Genomic DNA, 25,386 nt, shown 5'->3' with positions numbered 1-25,386 from the left:
AGGCCGTTTCTTTATTAATCATCCACATCCAGATGAATCTAAAGTGAAGGACAAGGGGGCTGAATCACTATGCGTGAGCTGGAGACACTGCAAGAGGATGACAATCCATTATGAAAATCCACTGGTAAAGTAATTAAACCCCTCCATTTTTTCCACTTCTGGAGATAACGTTCCAAATGTCTACTCTTTTCTTTTTGGAACAACAATTGCTAAATAAAGCTTTATGTTTTAATCCAACACCAAATCCTACCCTCTGCATATCCTATATATTCCCGTCCTGGTTGTTTTCCTAGAAAACAACTACAAGTTGTCTCTATCCTGTGATCCCTTCAGAGTGTCCATGGGGTAAGTGCAAGGTTGTCTGGAGACAAGAAAGTGAATTAATACTATTCTAGCATTCTGAGTCCAAGCTATTCCAGCTTTCTCTGATAGCTCAGTGGCCCACCCAGAATTTTTAGTGGACAATAGTGGCCAAACAACCCCACAGGTATCTAGAATTTCCCAAGAAACTTATAGGTTAATCTACATTTCTGAAAGCCTTCCCTGGCTAAGCAAGAGCAACAGGAACCTGCAGATTTTCAGAAAGCTATCTTGTGATTGACAGCACGAAAATTCGTCTAACCTTCACTATGAAGTTTTCCTAATTTTTTCTTAATTCATCTTTGATTTTCAGTTTACTTTGTGCCAATTTAGCAAAGGTTGCAATGCTATACTAGGATAACTAAGAGTTTCATGGAGTTTATTCTTTAAAAAACAAACTCAGATCAGTGTAAGTAAGGCTCTAAACCCTTGGCTTTTGGTCAGAGGTACAGCAGGTAAAACAGAGCAAAAGGTGTGCATCACAGGATGAGCTGAGAAAGGCCTTATTACTTTTGGGCTATGTGCCATAGTAACAAAGCATAACAAATAAAGCAAACATATGACTGAGTATAAATTATTTCATAATGTTTGACCTATAATGTTCAAAAACTGAGCTCAGAGGATGGAGTTATGTGGTCCAGGTGACCAGGCTGCTACTTTGCTGAGGTTTCCCTGATATATACAAGTGACTGTAAAAGCATCTGCAACTCCTTGTCATATCATATGACAGCTCTCCTCAGTAGCAATCAAGAAATAAGAGTAAGGGCATTTTCAAGCTACTCGTGCAACTCAAACAATTTTATTTTATCTTATTTGGAATTGTGTAACATCAACCATTAAAATTTTAATACCAAGACAGGCAAACATGTGAAAAATCAGGCATTGCATTCTATTTGCTTATCTGAGATGAATAACAGGTATTTAGCTTTCCAAACTACAGAACAGATTATAGAAAAAATTCCTAAAAGAATCGATATAATGTTTCTAAGATCTTATAGAAGAAAAATACCCAAATAGACCATATTTCACTTTGTAGAAAATACTGAAAAATTAATACGTTAGGTAAATAAAAATGTATTTTATGACGCTCCTATTTTCCAATTAAAAAAATCACATTACCAAGTTTTATTTTAGGAGGTACATACTCACCACATTTTCTTGAATCTGGCAATTTGATACTGAAATACTCACAGAAATATCTCCTGGAAATACATGTGAAAAAATACACAAAAGAAGTAAGAGGAGTAATAGCATAACAAGTAAACACATGCTTACTAATCAAGCTGCAGGGATATTTTTAAATCATAGCAATTAGATTTTTCTAGGAAAATATCTATTAGAATATTTCTTCCCTTTTACGATTACAAATTTACTTGGTACTTGGCTTCAAAAAATAGTATTTTGTCAGTTTAGAGTTCAGAGGCTTGCCGTTTCGTAGCCCCGGTACAAGTTGGGACAAGGTAATCTCTCTAGGGCCTGATTCCCTCACCTCTAAAACAGGCAAATCATTAATGTCCACCTGCTGGGGTTGTTTTAGGCATTAAAATAGAGACCTCATGTAAAGTACTTAGCACCAAAATAGGCATATATAGTCTATTAACATGTACATTAGTTGTAGAGATTAATTAAAAAGTTGTAATAGAGCATCAGATAATACACTGTGATGTGAAAAAAAGGGTTTTTCTCCCCACAGGCTTCATTAGTGATAGCCATTATGAAATTTAAAATTACATTTTTATATAAATAATCCTCTCAAATATTTAAAGAAATTCATCCTCAATATTTGATCCTGGTTCCATTTTCATAAAATTTATCTCAATCTATTCATGACAGAGATTTCTTCCTGGGATAAAATTATCAACGGTTTCCACTTCCTCTATACACCTAAGTACCCACACAGAGTACCCACATTAAGGTGGTTTTGAGCCAACACCTGAACTCAGATTTGCAAATAACAAGACCGGCATTCCAAGTCAAGCTCAAGCTGACTAGATGACTTCTTTCATGACCAACATGTCTAGGTTTCTGCTATTGCCTATATATATAGTGAGCTTACATTAATGTGTTCCGATTTTAAGATAAAATAAAACGTAGGCTTAATTTAACGAATGCAATATCTTTGTCCGTATAGCGCTTTTATTTAGAGACCCCGTGTTAGCCAATGAACTAAATCACCCTTCAGCAGGTTGTCTTCGCCTGCTCCCCGGACAGTCAGAAAAGCGGCAGACTCACTGTGAGAGTTGGTTCCGGAAGCTCCGGACGACCCCTTGGGGATGACGGGCATGAGGGCGTGCTGAATCGCCACCTCCCAAGTGTGGGCCACGTCGGCCCCAACGCCGCTGGTCAGGACACTGCCGCTTGGGGGCGGGCTGGAAGGATTGACCACGTTTTCTCCCACGTAATACACTACATTCGCTGTCGTGATCTCAAAACAGTGAGGGTTGGTCCCGTTTGGAATTAAAGCTGAAGGTTTTGCTGGTTCCAAAGATAAAATTTCTGATAAAGGAATTTCCTATGAAAGAAAGAGTATGCTAAATGTAGTTTACCAAAACTATGTAAACTTTTAAATAAAATTCATGCCAGGGACATGTGAGAAATGAAATTACAAATACCCATCATTTATATAAAAATGGTTTTATAAGACATAATATCACAAAGCAAAATTCAAAAATACCTTTATTGGGGAAACCTTATTTCATTTTCCTAGAAAAATCCAAGTGACTTTTTCACTATGTTCATGCGGCAAGAAAAAAATATCAGTAAGAATAATGACTTTGAACCTACATCAAAATCTAAGGCTTAAAATACAAATGATCAGTTTTAAAACTGTTAAGTGGAATCACAACCCTTGCAAAATGCACTTGGGTTTACATGGCTGTTTTAAAATTTTAACTATTCTGTAAGGCACTGGAAATGAATCACATAATTTGATTTGATACATGTTAATATAATATAGCCAAGTGAATCGTTTTAGTGAGAAAACTACTGAGATTGGTTTTAAAAGCAGTTACTTCTAAGAAAATTTTAACATTAAAAAATTAATCATCACATTGTCTTCCAGGAGTGACTAAGAAATAACTTTTAAAACATATTTTTATTTAAAAGTTAATGAAGTTTCCTTTTTCTGATAGAGCTGTGTAAAGTGGCCACAGATAATCACATCAACTATGTCTGAGCCTGCATTAATTTTGAAGGAGCAAGTACACACAGTTTTCACTATGAACTTCTTTTGCAACCATGTTTTATTACTGGGTGATACATTATGCCACATCTATATTATTTCATGTAGACAGATAAAATGAAAATTGCGGCCAAATTTTCCTCTAGGGGAAAGTAAATGCTCCTTATGAATATTGGCAATGCATGGAGAAATCATACAGCGTTTCTTAACCAGTGATGTTCTGCAAGCTATAAATGCAAAAAAAAAAAAAAAAAAGGAAAAAAATAAATAAAAAAAAGCCTGGATGGAGCGTGACCATGGATTTTGTGGTTAAATCACACGTCTCTGCTAAAATCCTCAGTTAAGCTTCCCCTCTGCTGCCTCCATCCCAAAGGAAGCATTCCCCAGTGAAATTTGAAATTCACAGATGGCTATCATGGGGTCACAACCTGATTACTCAGAAATTTGTAAACTACAGAGAAGAAAAAATAACTTAGAGCAAGCACAAAAACAATCTTGTCTGTTGGATGTATTTTGCATTCCCAATACTCTACATCTCTATGTAGAGGGGGCATGAAACGCCAATCAAGGAAAGAGCCACCCTTACCTTGTAGTACCTGCTTCCTGTGTCATTTTGAAAGAGGGTAATACATTTGCTATCCAATCTCCAATAGTGCCGTTTCCGCTGAAATAGAAGTTAGATTCAGGATCTTTTAAAAACTTTAGAAATACCCAGGATTGATAGAATCAAACCATTTTCCCAATGGAGATGTAAGATTTGATGGTGCAAAGTGCATGAAAGACTCACATTCAATTTCAGACTCTAGAAAGGAACTGTTTAGCAGCTGTCGTGTGATAAGTTTCCACGTCTACATCAGAGTTATGAGTAGCAAAGGAGATGATGTATTATTAGTACTCAGCACAGGGCCTGGCATTTAGTACATACATAGTAATAAGAAAACATGCTCTTTAAATTTGACTGCTTGAGTAGGTAAAGGTGGCTTTGTAGTCTGTAACAAAATAAAAAGGCTTCATAGGAGATATGATGCTTAGCCATTCTCGTTGTTTTAGAACATAAGGAAAGCTATGCTAATCCAGCAGGTATTTCAGCTTCCATCAGAGATGGACGAGTTCAATGCTGTAATTGAACTAAAGAATATGTTGTTGGATGGTAGGGTTGACTCCACGGTATCAACTTAACAAAGTCAGGGGAAAGCATCAAATAACTTTGCCTTCTCTTCAGCTCCTACCAGTCAAAATGACTATGATTGGTGATCAGGCTGTGTGTGTGTGTATGTGTGTGTGTGTGGGGGGGTGTTCATCTTTTTAGACTAAGAAGCCCTAACGCTATTCTTGGTCTCTTCCACAACCAAGCTCAGACCAGTCAAATACATAAAATATATTTTAAATATTCTATACTACGTCTAGGCAGAATTACATGGTGTTCAATTGAGTTCTACAGTAAGTCATGTACATAAACCTCTCTTCTGCAGAGAAGGTTGAGATTATAAATAATTAGGTTACGGGTGTCTATCTAATGAAGTGATGGGGATCCTATAGGTAGGAGGTGACGAGGAAAATACAACCAGTAACTGAAAAAGAAGCTATCACCAAATGTCAATTAATTCAACTTTGAAATGTGGATCAATTTTTTTCTCTCTTACCTTCATGTACAACTTCATTTACCAACTGGCAGGAAAATCTGAAGTAACGAACAACTCAAATTATACTAAAAAATTTAAACTGTGTTGTCTTTTATCTAATTAAATACAGGATTACTGTATTCCTATGTAGGTCAGTTTTTAAGTGAACAATTAAAGGTTTAAGAAGTATATAATAGTTATTGGTTTTTCCTCTTCCTAAAATGCCGCACAAACTGCCATTTTCAGGACTGCTATAAAATGACAGGTAGACACTTGGGTTGTCTGGAGATCATCTCGCGTAATAGAGGGAAATGACTGTGTTTCCCTGAGGTTGCTGTCTACACTTTTCTCTAATTCAGTGGCTTGATCAACTACCTCAGACACCCAGAGACATTAATGTCTGCCCCCCCCCTCCCCCCCCCCCCCGCTGATCCTGTGCCCTGCCTGCACTGAGGTTTGCTCCTGGTAACCTAGCCATCCCACAGTCTTCACAGGACACTGACATCTCCTTGAGTGAAAGCTAGCAAGACTGGAGGAAGTTGCCGGCTGTGGATCTTACCAGTGTGTCCTTGCTGGTGTAGTGGACCATCCACCCTTCTTTCATCACTGTGCTGCTTTTCCTTTTCGTGTGTTTCACAGATTGCACTACTCTCATGAGCGGGATATTGTTGCTTGTTGATGGACTTGAAAAGTCAAAATATTGTAAGAAAGAAATGTTTTTAGATATGGATCTCCTTTTCCTGCCTAAAACCTTATTTCAGCTCTTTCAAAGAGAAAGTCACACACACGCACACAAAAATTTCACATCCCATTTTCAGTGGAATGTATTGCCAGAGTACCATGGCTCAGCATCTGGATGACTCTGAGGAGTGACAGGCACTTTGTATGTACACATTAAAAATCCTGAGCAGGATAATAAGCCCCCTTGTCTTCAGGTTTAAACTGCACAGTGTTCAGATTTCTAGTAAACATCAGACATCATACCATCTTAGTGTACCGAGACCACAGTATTCAGAATCACACATGAAAGCTCATTTACTTACTTATTACACATTAATTAAATATTAATATTTACAGATGACAAAATAATGACAAAATATTAATCGGTTACAGATAATATCATTTCACATCAATTTGTATCTCTCCCTGGATAATCTCATAAGAATTGAAATCTGCTGTTTAAACTGTCTTTTAAGTAACTATTGCTCATGAAATTAGGCCAATCCTTCATCTCTCTCTTTTCTGTCTGTCTCTTCTTCTCTTCTTCCATCCCCACCCCACATGCATATATGCACGTACACCTCTGCAAACCCCTCTCTTTGATACAAAAGAAATGCATACCTGCAAAGGACAGCTGGGTCACAAGAATACTATTTTCAGTATTTTAGAAATAAGTCTTTTCCATTAAGAGGAAAAAATTCAGTTATGTTATTGCTCTACTCTAATGAACAATTTCAGTTTGTCAATGAATATGGCATTTGTAAAAGGAACACAAAAGTTTAAATATACTTTATAACATAAATCAGACGTTGGGCAACTTTTTCTAAAAAGGACCAGGAAATAAACATTTTAGGCTCTGCAGAATACTTAATTTTGCTAATTAATGGAAATGTAGTTTATATGAACGGGTGTGACTATGTTCCAATAAAACTTTATTAAAAATCAGGCAGCAGCTTGATTTGGCCCTAGTGTACAGATTCCTGATATATTTTTTTTAAAAATGGGGATCATCTAGGAATTAAAAAAGTATAGATAACTAGATCACAAATGTAAAGTTACACCAACTTAGGATATAATAAAATCAAGCACAGCAAGGCATAGTCATATGTCATATTTGTAACAGGGGCCATCTATGAAACAGACGGTGTCTGCTGAGGTTGGTCTCCGATCTTTGCATTTGCACACAATAAGCATAGAATAAACATTAATCTAGTACTCAACTTGTGTCTGGCCAATACGAGTATCCCTCACATGCAAAAGAAAACGAGTCAAAGAATGAAGCACTGCTACAAAGGATGCAAACTGCACTTCTCCAAGAGAATCCAGACCTCCCAACTCCAAAGGCTCTGGTATGCAGCTCATCCATAAACAGAGTAAGCACACACTTTAAATTTCCTTTTTAGTAAACTCAAATATCAAAGAGCTCTGGAGTGCCACTGCTGGACTGAGGCTGGGAGTGTGGCCCTCACCTGATGGTTCTGTTCGAATCCTCGTGGTCCGGGTCTGGATCCTGCATTTCCCCACTGTCATTCTGACACTCTGCCATCACCATCTCAGCGTCTTGGACCATGGCCTCTTCCATGTCATCCATCAGCCCACTGTTCCTTTCACTGTCATTGTCATCACTCCCTTCTTCCATGACCACGTCAGACTCTGCCCCAGGGCTAAGCAAATCTAAAAAATTATTTTGTACCCGTGAAGATAAGCCTGAAATCCTAGAACCAGGGTTTAAGAGAAAGTGAGGCATCCTAAAATGAGTCAATTGGAAGCCCTAAAAAAATAGGTATTTGAAGAATTCATCTTTTCTTTTCCTTTTTCTTAAAAAAATTTAGTTCATAAGTATCTGACTTTATGAGAGGATGAACATATCATTTTACAAGCAGATGCTTATTTTTCATGCCCTTAGGCCTAAAAACATGAAAAGCCATGGACAGCCTTGGAAGGAAGCCAAGGGTAGGACAGAAGCAAAGTGCTAGGAAGCCAAATGACACCAGGCACAAGTGAAGAGGAACCTGACCATATTGCAATATCACAGCCCTGTTGGGAAAAAGATACATGGGAGGAGGAGTGTAATTTTCACATGCACTATTACTCAGGGGTATTGATTCTTGCTATTCCAGTAACCTTTCAAGTCTTGGATTCCAATACATTAATTTGGTCACATAGAAGCATCTTTTAAATACCTAAGATATTTGATATTTGAAGTTATACTGAACTCTGTTATTTTACACTTGACGGTAATGAAATAAATTATAATTACTTACTAATGCAGAGTACTTATTTTAAAATTAGAAAATAAATTGATTAGAGACCCTAGCCTGCCAAGCTTCGAAAATTCACATTTTACCAGATTTTTTTGACTGTCTGGGAAAATGCAATTTCAAAGTAATCAACAATATCAAAAACTGCACTGTTTCCCCTTATTCTAGTTATCAAGAACACATTGACATTTTTCTGGGCCTGAACAAAGTCAAAACCACATGCCGCAGAAAGCAGGAAGACTGCCAAGCTTTCCATTTTGGCAGCTAATTCATGCAGAATTCTCTAAGGCAGAAACTAGTATGGGAATGTTTTCCTGAAGAGGTTTCTTCTTCTTTTCCTATGTATATATTCCTTCTACAAAAGAAAGTTCTAGAGCAAAGATCATCACTCGTTCTTTAGCCTTTAGCAACAAAAATAATGAACTTGTTTTTCTCTGGTCTTCTATCACCATTTTTCTCTCCAGAGGAATCAGAAAACTGATATCAGACTGAAGGTATAATGCAGGCCACTATCTATGGAAAAAGTCAGCCTGGGATAGATACTATATCAAATATTTTGCTAAAAATCCATTAGGAATACTACTCGGGAAGGAAATGTGAGTTGTTTCTTTAAGATATGACATTTTTCTTAGGAGTGCTTCAAAATTAATTTATGCACTTAGGACTTTTACCAAAGAAATACTTAATGTAGAAAATGATATCCATTTTTCATTGGCTGAATTAAAGTTCCTTTTATTATTATGAAAGATTCAAGTTAACAAGCACATATATAATGAAAGCAACTGGGTGGAACAGGGAAGAGGGTGATTATTTCCTGATGGGTCAGTCTCTATGATTCTTCACTCCTCTGATAGAGGGAAAAAATGTTAACTTCTGTCTCAGCGCTTGGAATGAGAAGGATGGAGGAAAAGAGACTTGACAGTCATGACTTACGGGTATTCCAACAATTTCTGCATTTCTGAACAAACTAGTATAGGCATATTAAAAAAGAGCACTGGGGAAGAAATGCTGGAATGCAAGTTTTCAGTACTAGTTCACAGTGTAAAAACTGAGAAGGTCTCTTTGTTGTTTAATCAAACTCTGTGAGCTGGAATTGGTGCTTTCCTACAGTAAAGTAGAACAAACCGAGGCCATAATTTACTTGGAGCTGGGTCACAAGTATCTGACCGGAAAAACAAAAAACAGAAAAACGGTAAAAAAAAAAAAAAAAAAAAAAGTCCGACTAACTGACATACTCTTGGCAAAGGGGAGAAGCACAGGCCCGACTGCTGCTCTTTTTACCCACCTCCATTAATGGTGACTTCACCGAGGCAGTTATTGGGTACTTTTGGTGCACAGCGTTTATGGCAGTTGAATCTGCAATCTAATGACAAGGATTTTAAAAGAAAACAAATTAAAAAGCAAGATTCATCAGCAAGAGAGTTGTGAAACTAAAAAAAAAAAAAAAAAATACGGTAATTGCAAGTAGATTAAGGATCAAAGTTTGGCCGGTGACAGCTCTTTGGTGGCAAGGTCATCCTTACCTTTGCACTGCAGGCCCTGCCTGAAAAGCCCCTTCAGAAGCTTCTTGCAGTACTGGCACACGGTGGGCCGCGTGTACGAGTGGATGACGAACGTGTGCGGCACTTTCACTTTCGACATCAAAATCTTGTCGAGCTGAATTGGTCGTCCAATGTACGACTGAGAATTCGACCTCTTCTCTCGACCAATAAATGACTCTGATGGTGACTTTTGCTGTATGTTTGGAAAAAAACCAAAACAAAGAACAATTAAGATGTAAGAGACTACTTGATTAGTGAATTTATGTATTTTTAAATCACATTGGGGTTACCATTGTATTTAGCAGTTTGCTCCTTAAGAATGTGAGAGATATAAACTAAAATTATGTTTCTGTTCATTGATGAAATTTATTGCCCCTTTATTTCTTATTTGAGTTACCTCGTTTTTATAGTCTGAAATGAAGAAAAGTGGAGATCAGAATATTTGAACTTGATTTCTAGGACTTTCAAGGAATGTCTGGTTTTTAAAAAGTAATTGAATTACTTCAATCCTGAAATATAAAGCTGAAAACAAAGAAAAACGGTCCTTAATCCCACTGCACATATGATTTCATTGGCATTTTCTAAAAGTATTACACGCACATGGCTAGCTTTCTAGTGGTTAGTTTGCAAGTGGTTCAGGAAGATAGAAAATGAAATGTAAATCCCCAGTCTGCTCGATGTAGTACTTTATCTGAAAAATGTCTATAGTTTCTTTGGATTCTCTCAGGGGAAAAAAAAAATTAAATGATTCCTCAAATAAAAATAAAAGGTAAAACTTATACTATGATTTTTATAATTGAAAAACATAACTGGTGGACTAGACAAGACACACAAATATTAGTGTTATGGTCATATTTATATCTCTCTGCACGCTTGTCGCAGTTTTGGAATTAATCAGCCCACGGCATAGATTTTTTAAAATCAAGTGAATTAAAATTAACTGTGTTTTCAGAATTTGGGGGCAATTTCATGATATCTCTTGACATCATGGAAATATACTTGGGAGTCATCAGAATAAATGTATTTTGAAATTACCAGAATAAAAGGTAAATTAAGTTACTTTTTAATAGTGATTATAATTATGTATCTTATTTATTAAGCTCCTACTCTAAGTAATCATTGTGTTAGACCCTAAGAAGATAGGCCTTGTTATCTACAGTTGAGGCATCTAAACTCATGAAGTTTCAATACATTCTTTTGTGTCAAATGCTAGTAAATAGTGGAGCCAAAAATGACATTACATTTGTTTGCCTCCAGGACCCTTGTATTAGCACCTTACTCAGTTAATTTCTAATTTGGAGTGATTACTGACAAGATGAGAAAAAAATCATATTTACATACAATTTCCATCCGTTTCAATTCCTATCTGCCCCAAAATACCACATTACCAAATGGGGAAATTTTGATTTGCAGATTCACTAGCTGCAATAAAACAATTTTGAGACGAGGTTCTACCTAGGGATATTATGTCTACAGTTACAGTTATAATTACAATTCCATGAAACTGTAAAATGTAATTACTCTGGAAAGGCTTGACTCTTGCAGAGATGTCTAGGGAGCTTATAAAGATGGGCTAAAGGTTTGCCAGACCAGAATCATGAACATATTGAATAAATATCTTCAATGGGATTGAAAAATAATTAAATCCACAGGGTTAAGTTCCTTTTTTATGCGTCCTTCTTGAGTAACTATAGCCAATGGCCAGTTTTAAGCACAGATTGAAGTGAAAAGTGGTATTTTTCCATAGTTGGAAAATTTCAACACTCAGAATAAAAGCTGACCGATGTCACACTTTCTTAGCAGACTTAAAATGTTCTCAGATTTGGAAAATCATACGAAAAGTTGGCCAAATCACTCTTCAGTTATTTTCCTTACTTTAAGATACCTAATTCTAGGCTGTGTGACCAGTCAGTTTGGCGTAGGACTTTTGAGTACACCGTGAGGCACATTCACGCAGAAGAGCCAGGGACAATCTGATAAACCGTTTTCTTTTCATCCAACATGGTAACATTCACGTAAACACTGCCATAAGTTGTTAAGATTCAGAATTATTCTTGAGAAGTCATTTCATTTATTACCTTCGAGGCAGGATTGCATAAGGAATTTTAAGACATTACATGAGTTTAGGGAAAAGAAATTGGCTGTTACTTTGTGGCCCAGAGATGGCACCATACATATTCAAGCAATGATGAGATTCCCACAGCCACATATGTCCTTGGCACAGAATAACAACTCACAAGCTACATAATCTATAGTGTCGGAAATTAAGACCTTAATAGCATTTAAGATTTAATAGCAATTTAAGATTTTAATGGCTTTAATAAAGATTTTAATGTCACTCATTACATCCTAAAATTACACAAGCAGCTAGCAACATGACCAGAAATACTTATTACATTTTCTTATAGTTCCAACTATAACTAATCATTTTCAATGTGGCCTGTATTTTTAAACGAAAAAGTAAAGCTTTAAAATATACAGACAGGGTGCATGCCTGCTGACTTCTCATGTGGGAACTGATCTACTGCTGGAAGGAGATTGAGTTGTTTAATTTTATTAGATAAACAATTTGGGAAAAGAAGAGTGAAGAAGCCTTCTGAAGTTTTGTTTGCAGAATTATATTCTATGTTTCTGGGACGCTACACACAAATATTTGCATGTGCTTTTCCTTATCGTGAGGAAAATCTAAGAAGCTAATACAGAAAGGAAGACTGTGTCACTATCCGATGACTTTCTTTATGAGATATTTATCCAGTCTTCAATTAAAATATAAAATATTGCCTTCATTGATATATAACAAATTTTAAAACAAGCAGAAAACCAAGAGCCTATGAGATAAGGCCATTGCCCTATAACATACTGTGTTTCCCAGAAAATAAGACCAGGTCTGATATTAATTTTTGCTCCAAAAGACACATTAGGGCTTATGTTCAGGGGACGTCATCCTGAAAAATCATGCTAGGGCTTATTTTCTGGTTAGGTCTTCTTTTCCGATTAGGTCTTATTTTAGGGAAAAATGGTATATTTACCATTGTTACATAAAAGTTTAAGAATCACCATTTCTGTCATCTGCTCAAATATCCCTTTAAAAATATTGTTAATGATGTGAACACAAACCATACACTCTAAGGATTTTCCGAACAAGTGATACATTTTTCATTAATAATTAATATTCAGTTATGACTTTAAGCAAAAATATATAATTTCACTTATTATGTGAAGTTTTACTTGAAGGTATGTACACCACAAAGGTATAACTACAGTATGTTTTGTTTGATGTATCAAGTCACAGAGTAGGCATAACTTTAGAAATTGATAATTTTAAAAGATACTTAAAAAAATCTTACCGATCTAAATCTAATTAGCTTAGACTTTAAGATAGCTTCAACATGAAACAAGAATTATTAATTCACAGGGTAATATTGACTTAAATAACCAGGCTTTTTAAAAAATGTAATGCATTATTTATACAAATAAAGAGATACAGTATTACTTTATTTCTTTCTTAACTTACTTCATTTTATTTTTTCATTTATTTGTAGATTTAATTATAATGTGTATAGTACTTTAGATTTTTAAATAAGATCTTTCTTTAAAGATACCTCTAGTAATCAGAAAATTCTTCATTATTCATCAACACTAGTGAAGGTTTTACTAGGTTAACTAAATGGTGTTTAAATTAATTTCCACTGTTACTTGCTGTTCCAATTTGCCACTGTGTATTTAGCAAATCCGGGAAATCTGCAGAATGATCGTTTCTTAAAGGAATACAGAGAAAAATTGAAATACTTTGGAAAGGGAACAACTACATTTTGTTTCATTCTACTTCATTATTATGTTCAGAGCAAAGCTGGCTCAGAACTGGCAGAAGATATTTAAAATTCCCTTTTCTATAATTATGGTAAGCATATGCAGGAGGATGTGCTTCTAAAAATTTACATTTTTACATTAGCCATGGAGCCTATAAATTGTTCACTTCCTGAGTTGAGCAATTTGGATTAAATTACTGGTGTGGAATTTTTGTGAGAATTGACATTACTGTAAAATATGGTATTAGGATGTATGTATGTAAATGATTTGATTTGGCAAATTATAGATGCTGAAAAGTATAAAGGTCTCTTTTCTGTTCTCAGTAAGAGGTACCATGTCATGGATGCAAGAGAATACGAGAACAGAAAAATGATGACCACTAAAATTTAAAGCCAGGATTAGAGATTAAACAGAATAAAGATTATAGAGATTAAAATTTGTTTAAAACTGTGGTTTTTTGAAGTGTCTGTAACATCCTTATGTTAATAGTGTTTCATTTGAAATTATTGCCAAAGTGAAAAACATATGCACTGAACACCTATTTAGGGGACAATGGATCCTGGTTTTCTAGAGACTTAATTTGATTTTTAAACTGGTATGCTAAATTAATGACTCAGCAAGTTTGGAACCTTCCCAGGAAATGATTGCTTAGATTATATTCTGGAAATTCCAACTGCCAGCAAGTCTTTAAACATTTAACAGGACTCTGAAACAATTTCCCAACAAGGTATATTACACTTCACAGTTCAAAACAAATTCTTTTCATTAGAAAAGCTAGAAAATGGGGGGTGCGGGGGATGGGAGGGGGAAGCTGCCTTAACTTGTGGTTTGCTTGTTGTCATTGGTCGAGATCAAACATAAGATTTCCTGAAAGATAAAAGTCACTTTATAGAAAACATGGTTCAAGTAAATAAATTTAAAAAATAAGAAGTCTGGTTCAAATGAAAACTTCTGCAGTATTACAATATTTATATTTATTAACTAAAATTCATTTCACAGCCCTACATGGGGACTGGATTTTGGGTGACATAAATTCCCCTCGAGTTAAAGAGAAATAAAAAAGCAGAGCACACTTTAGCATACACGTTGATAAATTGCTATGGACCTGTCTCAATCATCAGACAATAAGCTTCTAAGGAAAGGACGATATCTTAAAATATTCATCCTCTATTAATAGAAAGAAGCATTTGGTACTTGATAAACAATAAGCATTGATCAGAGTGAATGTTTTCAAGAAACAAATGCATGGGACTAAAAGGATGAGACATTTCAATAGAGAGATTTAAAATACGGACTGTACTACAAGCCTTTTAGAAAAATGTGATATTACAGGGAATATAATTTTGACATATTTGCTTTACTGGACTTCAATTTTAACAGAGTACCTTTGGTTACATCTGCAACTGCTCTTTGAGCTTGTCTGCCTGTTCCTCACCCTTACTTGGCATATCCAAGATGAATATGAAATCTGTACTCTGCTCTGGAAGGAGAAAGGTAGCAAGCTCAATTACCTGCAGGCTGTAAATATTAATAGGTGGTTCCAATTATTAATAGTGTCAGGGATGCAATAGAGAATGGTAGAGACGATAAAAAATTAGAGATGAAGGGCTCAGTATAAATTGGAGGGTCACTGCTCAGATACTGCTAATAGATGCCACATGAGTATATAAGCCCAGTGCGGCCAGACCTCTTTGTTTTTGTTTTTCAAAAGCAGCAAAAAATCTAGTTGTTTTATGAAACAATTCTATGTTTAAACATTGGCAATTCTAAAAGAAAAAAAAAAATTGAAACATTTGGCAGTCGATTTATTTGGGTTACAAATCTGGAACATGGGGAGTGTAAGACCTTTGAACTAGATAATGGCACACGACACTTTTTATAACGTTTACATGTGCCAAACTCTTTTCATAACACTTTACATGCATTAGTTCATTTAAACCCATGACCACTACTGTTCTGAACCCCATTTTACAGATAAGGAAACTGAATCACAAGGAGGTTAAATTGTTTGCCCGAGATCACACAGCTTCTACGTAACAGAACTAGATTCAGGTAGACTCGCTCCAGATGAGAATAACGCTTCTTGTCTCCTTGGTCCCTCCCAGCTCTCACATTCCCTGGTTTCATGCTAATAGAAAAAGAGAAAGTATTTTCTTTCCCTCATTTAAGTCATGAAGGAAGAGTTCAGATGACACAGTGAGAATAATTAATAGTATGTTCTACATGCCAAAATGCAAAGTGAAAATGTTGTGAATCCTTGAACCTGGACCTACAGAAGAGACTTTCAACCAGCTTGTCTGGGCTCAGAGGACAGCATGTGAGTCACGCAAGGCACACACTGACTAACAGAATAAACAGCTCCTATTGTATAAGCATCCCTCTGTTGGCTGCCGACTGCCCATTCAGGGATTGTTAATGCTTAAAAGATACTAACACAACTGTGTGGAAACAGATGCAACCAAACATGAATCTTTTATTCCAGAAGTTTCAAGACCTAACATTTTGGATTGTCGTTCAAAGAATTGTACCGTGCAGAACAGTACCTTACAATAGTTCTCTCCTACTGCCATCGAGAGGCTCTGTCTGACTTAACAAGCATTTCCTGTGGCACATCCTACCTGAAAGCCCAATTCAGATACTGCAGGACATGTGAAGGCCAGTAAATAACAGTCTCTGTGCCCAATGACTTTACTGTCCTATAGAATTCTGGACACAATATAATTGTTACTAGCAATAACAACAATAGGTGCTCTTTCCTTATTTCTGCATGGTTCTGCCTTATTCTTGATTCCAGTTCACGTGTCACCTTCTCCAAGAGGCCTCCAGACCACCTCACTTACTGACTACTCCCTGTCCCTTCTCTGTTACTCTCTAGCACATCCTTCTGTCTCTTCACTGCAGCTGTCTTCTTTGCTGATTTGGTTATTGGTTTTTTATTGTCCCCTTTCAAAAGACTATACATGCCATGAGGAGTGGATCTTGACTATTTTGTTCATTGCTGTATCACCAACGTCTGGAATACTGTCTCATACAAAATAAGTGCCCACACATAAGACAGTTTGAACACAAAGAACATTCATGGTGGAGGTGAAGGGGTCATTTAGAAAAGGGGTTTCCTGAAGAAGAGGCATCTGGTGTGGACTCCGAAGTGAGTGTTGCCATGCCATGACCACACTGAGTATGATTAGCTGTCAAACTCTGTTTAGGACAACTCAATCTTTACGATCTTCAGACTGCTTAGAGACCTTTTTGTAATATACTCTGAAACCTGTTTATCCTACTTGGAAATGATTATCTAACCCCACCCACCCTCTCTGCTAGTAAAATGTCACTGTGAAGGCTCAGTGTGATGCTGACTACTTTCTGAAGCAAAAAGAAACAATCGACTCTTTTCAACAGCACTTAGATGAACATATCATCTCTCACAAGGAAAATCAGGGATTTTCCCACACAGACCAGTTCTTGGGTCACAGACAAGTCCCCATGCCCACTGAGTAGAGAGGGTAGTGTGTTTGGCGAGTTTCAAATTGATCAGTGCTATTCTGTTACAATTCTGATTCTACATCTGTGAATACCTGCCAAGTGTGTCAGATAAATGAATTTGGCTCCTCAGTTGGGTACACCTAAATACACAGCATAAATAAAAGCTAATCAACACCTTTCATAACAATAAAAAGTGTTGCTACAGGGCAGGAAAAAAAAGTGCCCCCTGCTTAGTGGTGACTGATGCTGTATTTCACAGTGCAGCAATTTGTGAAAGCTTTCACAGTAATAACATATATTCTCATTAAAAATACAAGGTGATTTGGATTTGCTGAGTGCTAAAGTAGTCTTGGAAGTTACATTAACTTTTATATTACCTCATTCTTCTTAAGTAAATAGAAATGGAGGTTAAAAGAACCTTACTATTTTCTTAAGTGATCCACCCTTTGCAAGGAAAACACCAGAATTGTTAGTGAATTGTTGCAAATTACACACATGGTTCTTTCAAAATGTCAGTTACTAGCATCCTATAAATCTGTGGGATCCTGGAGGAAAGGGGAGACAACACAAGTAAGAGTACCTCTCTTCGTACTTGAAGGCAATGCAAACTTAATGATATGCACTCTAAATTTATACAATAAAAAAGGAGTATTTCCACTGAGGAAGAAAATAATTTTACATTTCAACAACTTCTACTTTGGGGCTTCAAATGCCAGACTTGATCTACACTTAGAACGTGAAGTGGGTGGTAAACAGATTATGTGGAAAAATCAAGAATAGTTGTTTTAGGGACATATCTTCCCATAGTATTTGATCCTGTCTAAATTGACAGGGGCCTGGCCTGGGATTATGAGCTCACTGGAAAACTGAATGAAATAATCTGGAGAGAGGCTGTCCCACTGATCACTGCCTTGGAGACAACTAAGGAGAACCAGGAAAAGCATGCCATAAACACACTCCAAAACTACAAAGGTTAGAGCCTCTCCCCTTAAAAGTTGCCCATAAGGGTAACTTTGGAATATTTTATAGAATCTTAGCCTATTTATATGCTTCCGAAACATCATAGTAGAACCAAAGACTACATTTTAATGTAACTCAGTTTAAAAAGAGAGAGGAAAAAGATGAAACTCTTTTCTTTATCTATTCAAAATTTTTTGAGTTTTAAAAATACAGAAAAGCACTAACGCAATGAAACAATATCATTCATTGATATATCCAGTGCATAGCCACAGAGAAACAGATACCACTCAAAACTGGGCTACTTGGATAAAAAGGTACATTTGTTCACAATTTCTGGACATTGTTTCAACTTGCATTACATTATATTTATCATCAAAATGGCAACACTTTTACTCTTTTTGAGAAGAGAGAGAAGAACCAAATATCATAAATCCATGTCTAATGGAACAAGTAAAATAATATATCAAAATATTTCTGAAACACAGACAAATATTTTAGAAGCTGGATTATTTCTCTCATTTCTAGAAGTCTAATTTATAGTACCAATTCCAATCTTCCACTTTCCACATGCCTCATTATTTCTTCTACATTAACCTTTATTACATTCATTCATTCATTCAATCATTCATTCCCTTATTGATTTAGGATAGGGGCATTCATGAAGACACATAAGCTTTTGAACTGAACATCAGCAATCTTTTTTCATATTATTCAGCTAAGAGCTCAGTAGTCATGACTGGTTAGGAATTAAAGGAGAAGGGACTGAAATCTGGCCAGGTCTGGCATGACATTAGATGGATACAGATGGCCATTCAGGAGTGCCTCTTACTGGTAACAAGGGGAGGCGGGATGGGAGAGGGGGAAAGGGGGGCTGTGGAGCGCTGTTTTGCATCTTAAGGTAGAAACAATGTTTTAAGGCATGGCTTGTGGGGGGTGTTATGGAAGCCATGATACCTTTCCTGAGGGGAATGCCGGACCTTCAGAGTCTTCATTGAACATCCATTTGTTTGTAAGATGTATATGTTTGTAAGTGTCGGTAAGTGGTATGATGTCCCAGTGCAATTCATGAGGAACTCTCCTGCAGCGTTCATATTTAGAATTGCACATCTGCAAGTTTTTGTTCAGAGCCTGAATTAATAACATACGTAGGATAAGCCTGACACATGGAATGAAATCAGGCAACAGCTGATTAGTAGCACATGAAAGCAGAACACACACTCTTAATTTTATGGAAGGGCTCCTTTTCCACAAACCCGCCACTGCACATGCTCTCCTAACTCTCAGGGTGTGGAGAAACACTGGGTAAAGGATTCTTGGATGTCTTTCTTTACTGAAAGTATACACTGCCCAGGTCTGAATTAGGAGAACTAGTTTACACAATCATCAAAAGAAATCTTGCAATATCTGGCAAATAGAACATATGTCATGGTGCATATTTAAATGGAAAAATGACTTTTTAATTCAGATGAATCACCAGGATTCCTGGAACTCCAGAACACAAGAGTAACAATTAAAGTCTCTACCTCTAGATAGACTTTTGCTACTTTGGAAAATATCCCGGAAAATATTAATTTGGCCAGAAATATCCAAGTTTCATTCAGGATTAAAAATAGCTTTTTTTCTTCCATTTGTTCATTTGAAAATAATCTACCTTGACTATTATAAAGCATATCAGGATCATAGCCAGGTACAGATAGGTAATGCAATACTGGTATTCTCTTTTCTTGATTTTTTTTTTTTTTTTAAATGAACGAAAACAGTAATGGAATGAGTCATTTAAGGGGGAGATTTTCTAGGAAAATATTCAGCCAAGCATTCGTTTGTGTAAAATACTTGTCTTAATTAAATGAAAGTCAGTAATCTTTATGAAAATAATAGCAGTTTATGGGAAATTATTATTTAGAAAATATGCACCCTAACATAAAAAATTAAACTGAATATTGCCTAACGTTCATAAAAACTACAGGATGCAAAAAGCGAGACTATAAAACAGTCAAACACAGGGAAAACATTCAGAATGAGCAATTTATCTCCTAATAAGGCTCTGAATATTAAGAATTACCAAAAAGACCTTGGCTAGAAGCATTTAATTTCACCAAAACCAAACTCTCCATAGTACCCCTTAACCTCAAAGCTATAATAGCAAACCCTTCCTTAAAGACATTTAAAATAATTTCAGTAAAGATCTAAATTTTTTTAAAAATTCCATAAGGCCTAACTTACTTTAAAAAAAAAAAAAAAAAAGTCACTGATTGTACCTTGTGGTTGCAAAGGACACCAGTGTTTTAAAATATGTTTCAGTTTCTACCGTGGCTTCAGCTCCTTTACCTCAAGAAAAGATCATTCTCCTCAATAACTTGATAAAAATATTATGTTTAATCTTTGATTAATTTTCAACAGTTTATATATAGTAAGAGAATGAGTGAAAATATTTCTTCTTTATGTTAAAATATTAGTATGGGAAAAGATGTCAAAAACACACAAAAAACTGAAAATATACTTCTATCATAGGTTAATAGACAAGAATACTGTCACAACACATAAAGAGTCCAAGTAACAAATAAGCAACTCAATAGAAGAAGAGATAGGCAACTCGCCACAGGTGAAATACAAATAGACAATAAATATTTAAAAAGCTGTTTATGCTCCAATACGAAAATAACTTATAGGCATAGAAATTTTTTTCCTATCAAATTAGTGGGAAAAAAACTTTAAAAATATTGACAAAATATATAGTTGGGAATTGTATGAAGAAACAGAAGCTCACATACACTGTACTCAGTGGACTTATAAACTGAAACTTTTACAACTTTTTGAAGAACCATTTTGCAAAAAGAAAAATGTATATGTTCTCTAGTTCAGTTGGCTTCTAAGAAGATAACCTACTAATACGTTCAACAAATGGTTATATCCTAATTCATTCAACAAATGTTACTAATACTTGTAAAAATGTGCAAAAAATAACTACAAAGATATTTATTTCCTTGTTTAAAATCAAAATATGAAAACAAACTAATCAGTAGATTAAGTAAATTAATATATATAATTGTGATGTAATACCAGAAAGCTTTGACCAAGACAGCATGTTATGGTGTTTTTTGTTTGCATATTGTTCATTAATGCAAGCTCAGTGAGGGCAAAGAATTGATCTGTTTCTATACTTTTGCATCTTAGAGTTGCAAACCTAAAAGTGTACATTGACCAAAACATGCTGAACGTGGAGCCATGACCAGGCTTCTATAACAATTCTGAAACACAACTGTCACTAAAATATTTCTCTGAAAAAATTCGTCAAATTTTATGCATCAGTTTCTTCCAAAGCGTTTATAAAGAGAAAGATTTGTTACCTGTAAACACACTAGATATAAACAAGCTTAAGAACAATAGCTTATGCAGAAAACACATCTTATTTCCATTAGGCGCTAGCCAGTGAAGACCTTGCTGCCTTTAAGTTGCACAATTTCCACAGATAAGCGGACTGCTCTTGAGACCTACACAATCTGCTCCTGATTGCAATATAGGAGAAGGAAGTGAAAAATGTGTCCCATCCTTCTTTGGCTTTATTCTCAAAGGATAATTTGAAGGGAGAGATACTAATTCACATTTAAAACTATGTCTGGAAAGTACTGTAAATTACAAAATTTAAATTTACAAGAATATCAAAACTTATTACCAAGCTTTCACCCTGGACTTTTCTAAGTAGGACACCTTTTGAACGAGGATGACTTTCCTAAACATAGGAATTTACTATTATTGAAGCATATTACTTCATTTTACATCTTATAAATCAAGATATCTTGACTTATCAATTTTATTTAACCCAGAATGTGTTCTGGTCATGTTTTCATTAGCTTTCTTTGTTAGAGTTACCTTGACAAGACCATCTTAAAATGAACACTGATAAATGATATTTGAAATTTAGTCTCACAAGAGAAAATAACTATACATCAACTCTCAATTTGCAAGAGGTACAGAAATAAGAAAAACCAAACATTAACAAGGCAATTGGTCAAAACAAGTTTATCATAAGAAGAGCACTGCTGAATACTCTGCTTTGATGCTTGATCTAAATGCCTTTTCTCTGTGTTCAGGTTATTAATTGCTTAAAACAGATAAAAATCTCATTTTGGAGAGAGGACATAATTAAACCCTTTATGAAAGAAATTCGTGTTTTTTTCCACAGCCTCATATAAGTTCTTCTTGAGTTGAGACCTTGGAAAATCCACTGGCATCCCATCCTTTTACAAATAATTAGATCGCAGTAATACATTAAGGATTAAACGTTCCTTTCCTGAAAAAGTTATATTCCCCTTCAGGCTGTCCTTGTTGTATTCCTTACTGTGTCAACCCAAACCTGTGCATATTGAGATAGCGACCTCCACTTTGTACAGTTCTGTTGCCTGGCATAAGGACTCAGGTCCGCTACGCGTACATTTCAGTTAACATGCTACTGGTTAAAGTGAGTGTCGCCTGTCCTGTTCTATTCTCAACCTGTCTGCTCAGTTTCATAGAAAAGACACCAATGTCATGGACTCAAGTATCTGAAGGCAAAATTGTATTTAACAAATCGAAATCTATTCATCTACTGCCTGCATTGCTCTTTGTCTCACTGAGGACTGAGAAAAATTAAACAAGAACAAGAAAAGACAACAATAACAAAAACCGGTGGACGTTTTACAGTTCAATAGATTGGATTCTGAGCTAAATGCTTTTTCTTTACATTTATTTTTTCATATGTACTTGACATATGATGCTCTGAACTAAATTCTGACCTGATTCTTCTCATAGAATCAATGCATATAATTGTCTGTGGTCAACCTAATATGATAATGTTGGTTTGCAAAAGATAATGAAGCACATTCTTAGCACCAGGTGGAGTTGATACCTACCTCAAAGCCAGGACTCAGAGGAGACTGAAACATGAAGTTGTAAGAACAAAGGAGCAGAACAGAAGGAGGAAAGAGACAAGAAAACAGTGTTATTCCAGGAAAGCAATCCATGTTACTCAATAATGTTTTTATATATATATATATATATATATATATATATATATATATATATATATATATATATATATATTTGTTTTCAAGAAAAGCAAAATGTTACACTAATCAATTTTTGTGGCCACAGAAACATTTGAATTGGAAACGAGTTTTTCACATTTAAATGGTACTATAGACACTAAGTCAAGACTGCAAAAATCAGTTTACAGTTAAGAGCTGGTAGAGGAAAAGAAAAAAAAGAAGCTACTTGTCATGGTGTCAGTAATGACAGACAGCACTTTCACCTTGTTGAAAATAAATTAGAGTCGGAATGAAGCATTTTTGACCTTTAAGTGAAAGATTAGATTTTCTTCACAATAGTTCATCCTCTCAATGGTAAAAGAAAGAAAAAGGTCATCAATGTAATCAAACATAAGGCAGTTGTTATCTGTCCAAAGGCAAGAATACGCTGATGAATAATCAGTTTCAGTCAGTGGTTTACAAACCTGAAAAGTCCAATAGTGGGTTAAAATTTTAATGAGAGAACTATGCCTCCATTGCATTCTTTGCTTATTTTAAAATCTTAGCTTCATATCATTGTTTTCTGAAAGACTTTATTCAAGGTTGAAATACAATTCAAAAGTGGAAAGGTTATTCTGAATTTTTTTAAGAGGAGCATCAATGAAAAAAATTTAAGAAACATCTTGGTTAAGTAGACAACACGTATCCGGTAATTTACACTGAATATGTTCTTTCTCACCACTATTCCTTCAAGTTTGTTTGGGCAGCTCTGTTAACTATAAAACAAACCAAAATTAAAGTATAGTTGACTCTTTAACAAAATGCCTGACTGTGTTTTGAAATCAGTGATATTGCCAATGTTGAATAAATCCAATTATATGTTCTCTGAACCCCTAATTTGCAACCTACAGCTAACCCAGTTTGTCATAGACATTGGCAAATGCTGTATATCTAGATTGAGGTTCTACCAGGATTGGTACCCAGTAATACCTGTTATATTTCTGAATTAACGTGCAGCATGTGCAGAATTCAGGGGCAACAACCACTCATTTGAACAGATTCAATCATGACTTTTAATGAGAAATTATGTCAGTGTCTGCATGTTCTTTTATGGAACATTTTCATAGAGGTGGCAAAGCTTTCTCTTTTGGGAGAGGAAATCAATCAAGTTTCTCATTTCCAAAATAAAATATCCTTGTCATTAACACATCTGATATCCAAAGCTCATGATTTCCTCCAGTTTGTAGTCCTGAACACCTTTACTCTGCGTTCTCAGCAGAATTCAACTCCAGCTGAGTGCTGCTCAGTTCATGGTATCTGAAGATGGTCTATGCAATGTGTATTAATTCACTTACTCCTCTACTTTCTCAAAGTACATTTTTTTCCCCCACATAAGACAGTCCTAAGTTTTATAAGAAAGAATCCATATTTGAGTCAGTTTAAGAACACTGATTTCATTGTTGAAAGACTTCTGAGACCCATAATTATGCTTAATGAATATTGTGATGTGTAATACTTGAATGGACCAAGAAACATTTCCCAATCTTATCTGACCAGGAAAATATTTTTTTATAGAATATTTTAGAGGATGGTTATTTTGAAGAAAAAATTCTCAGAAACACACAGTTCTGTGTATCTACTGTGCTGTCAAGTTAGAATCACCCAAGATGTCTACAGGTCACCAAGAAAAGGAGAGCCATCTATTCCTTTGGTAGTTGGTCATAATATCATACTGTAGTTTTGTTTTAATTTTTGTCATATGAATTACTGTTTTGCATCTGTGGTGAAAACTACTTTAGAAAGCAATGTTCATTTTGCAAATGAACACTATGTACATTAGAATGTTGTGGCATATTACTTTTCATTTAGCACCCAAAGAATTTATATATTTTATTATTGAATAATGTAATTTCTATATTTCAATATTCTTTTAATTGATTGATAGGATTCTTGGAACTATATTTTATTATCAATTATTCTGATATAATATTTTATATTTTTCTCACATAACCTGTGATGAAAAAAACCTAATAAATTTATAACTTGCTATTTATTTGTTTCTAGCGTTTAGCTATTATGAACGAAGATGTTAAAAACATGCTTATAACAATACCATTCACATTAATACTACTAAACAATGAAATACTTAGGTATAAATCTAACCAAAAATGCACAAAATCTATATGAGGAAAACACAAAACTCTGATGAAAGAAATCAAAGAAGAACTAAATAATGGAGACATGTTCATGGATAGGAAGACTCAATATTGTCAAGATGTCCATTCTTCCCAAGTTGAAGTACAGATTCAATGCAATCCCAATCAAACTCCCAGAAAATTATTTTATGGATATTAACAAACTGACTCTAAAGTTTATGGAGAGGCAAAAGACCAGAATAATCACAATAATAATGAAGGAGAAGAAAAATTTGGAGGACTGACACTA

At 35.3% G+C, this 25,386-nt stretch overlaps 1 protein-coding gene across 3 annotated transcripts in view; it reads right to left on the bottom strand.

Moving 5' to 3' along the window:
* The window catches only part of PRKD1 (protein kinase D1), a 297,817-nt gene that overhangs the window by 48,775 nt on the left and 223,656 nt on the right, over positions 1-25,386 (bottom strand). For 2 of the 3 annotated variants that reach the window (XM_019746850.3, XM_088796919.1), the window contains exons 5-12: positions 22,828-22,851; positions 9,668-9,878; positions 9,430-9,507; positions 7,353-7,557; positions 5,723-5,846; positions 4,128-4,205; positions 2,593-2,872; positions 1,510-1,562 (exon numbers count right to left, since the gene is read on the bottom strand). In XM_019746850.3, coding sequence (XP_019602409.2) covers positions 1,510-1,562; positions 2,593-2,872; positions 4,128-4,205; positions 5,723-5,846; positions 7,353-7,557; positions 9,430-9,507; positions 9,668-9,878; positions 22,828-22,851 — 1,053 coding nt within the window. The remainder of the gene's footprint in view (positions 1-1,509; positions 1,563-2,592; positions 2,873-4,127; positions 4,206-5,722; positions 5,847-7,352; positions 7,558-9,429; positions 9,508-9,667; positions 9,879-22,827; positions 22,852-25,386) is intronic. The other variant, XM_074328119.2, reaches the window with a different exon arrangement.

Source organism: Rhinolophus sinicus, chromosome 3, assembly GCF_057876585.1.
Source record: "Rhinolophus sinicus isolate RSI-liver-muscle chromosome 3, RSI-T2T, whole genome shotgun sequence".
Lineage (NCBI taxonomy): Eukaryota > Metazoa > Chordata > Mammalia > Chiroptera > Rhinolophidae > Rhinolophus > Rhinolophus sinicus.
The sequence above is the reverse complement of the archived record's forward strand: the minus strand, read 5'-3'. Positions and strand labels throughout refer to the sequence as shown.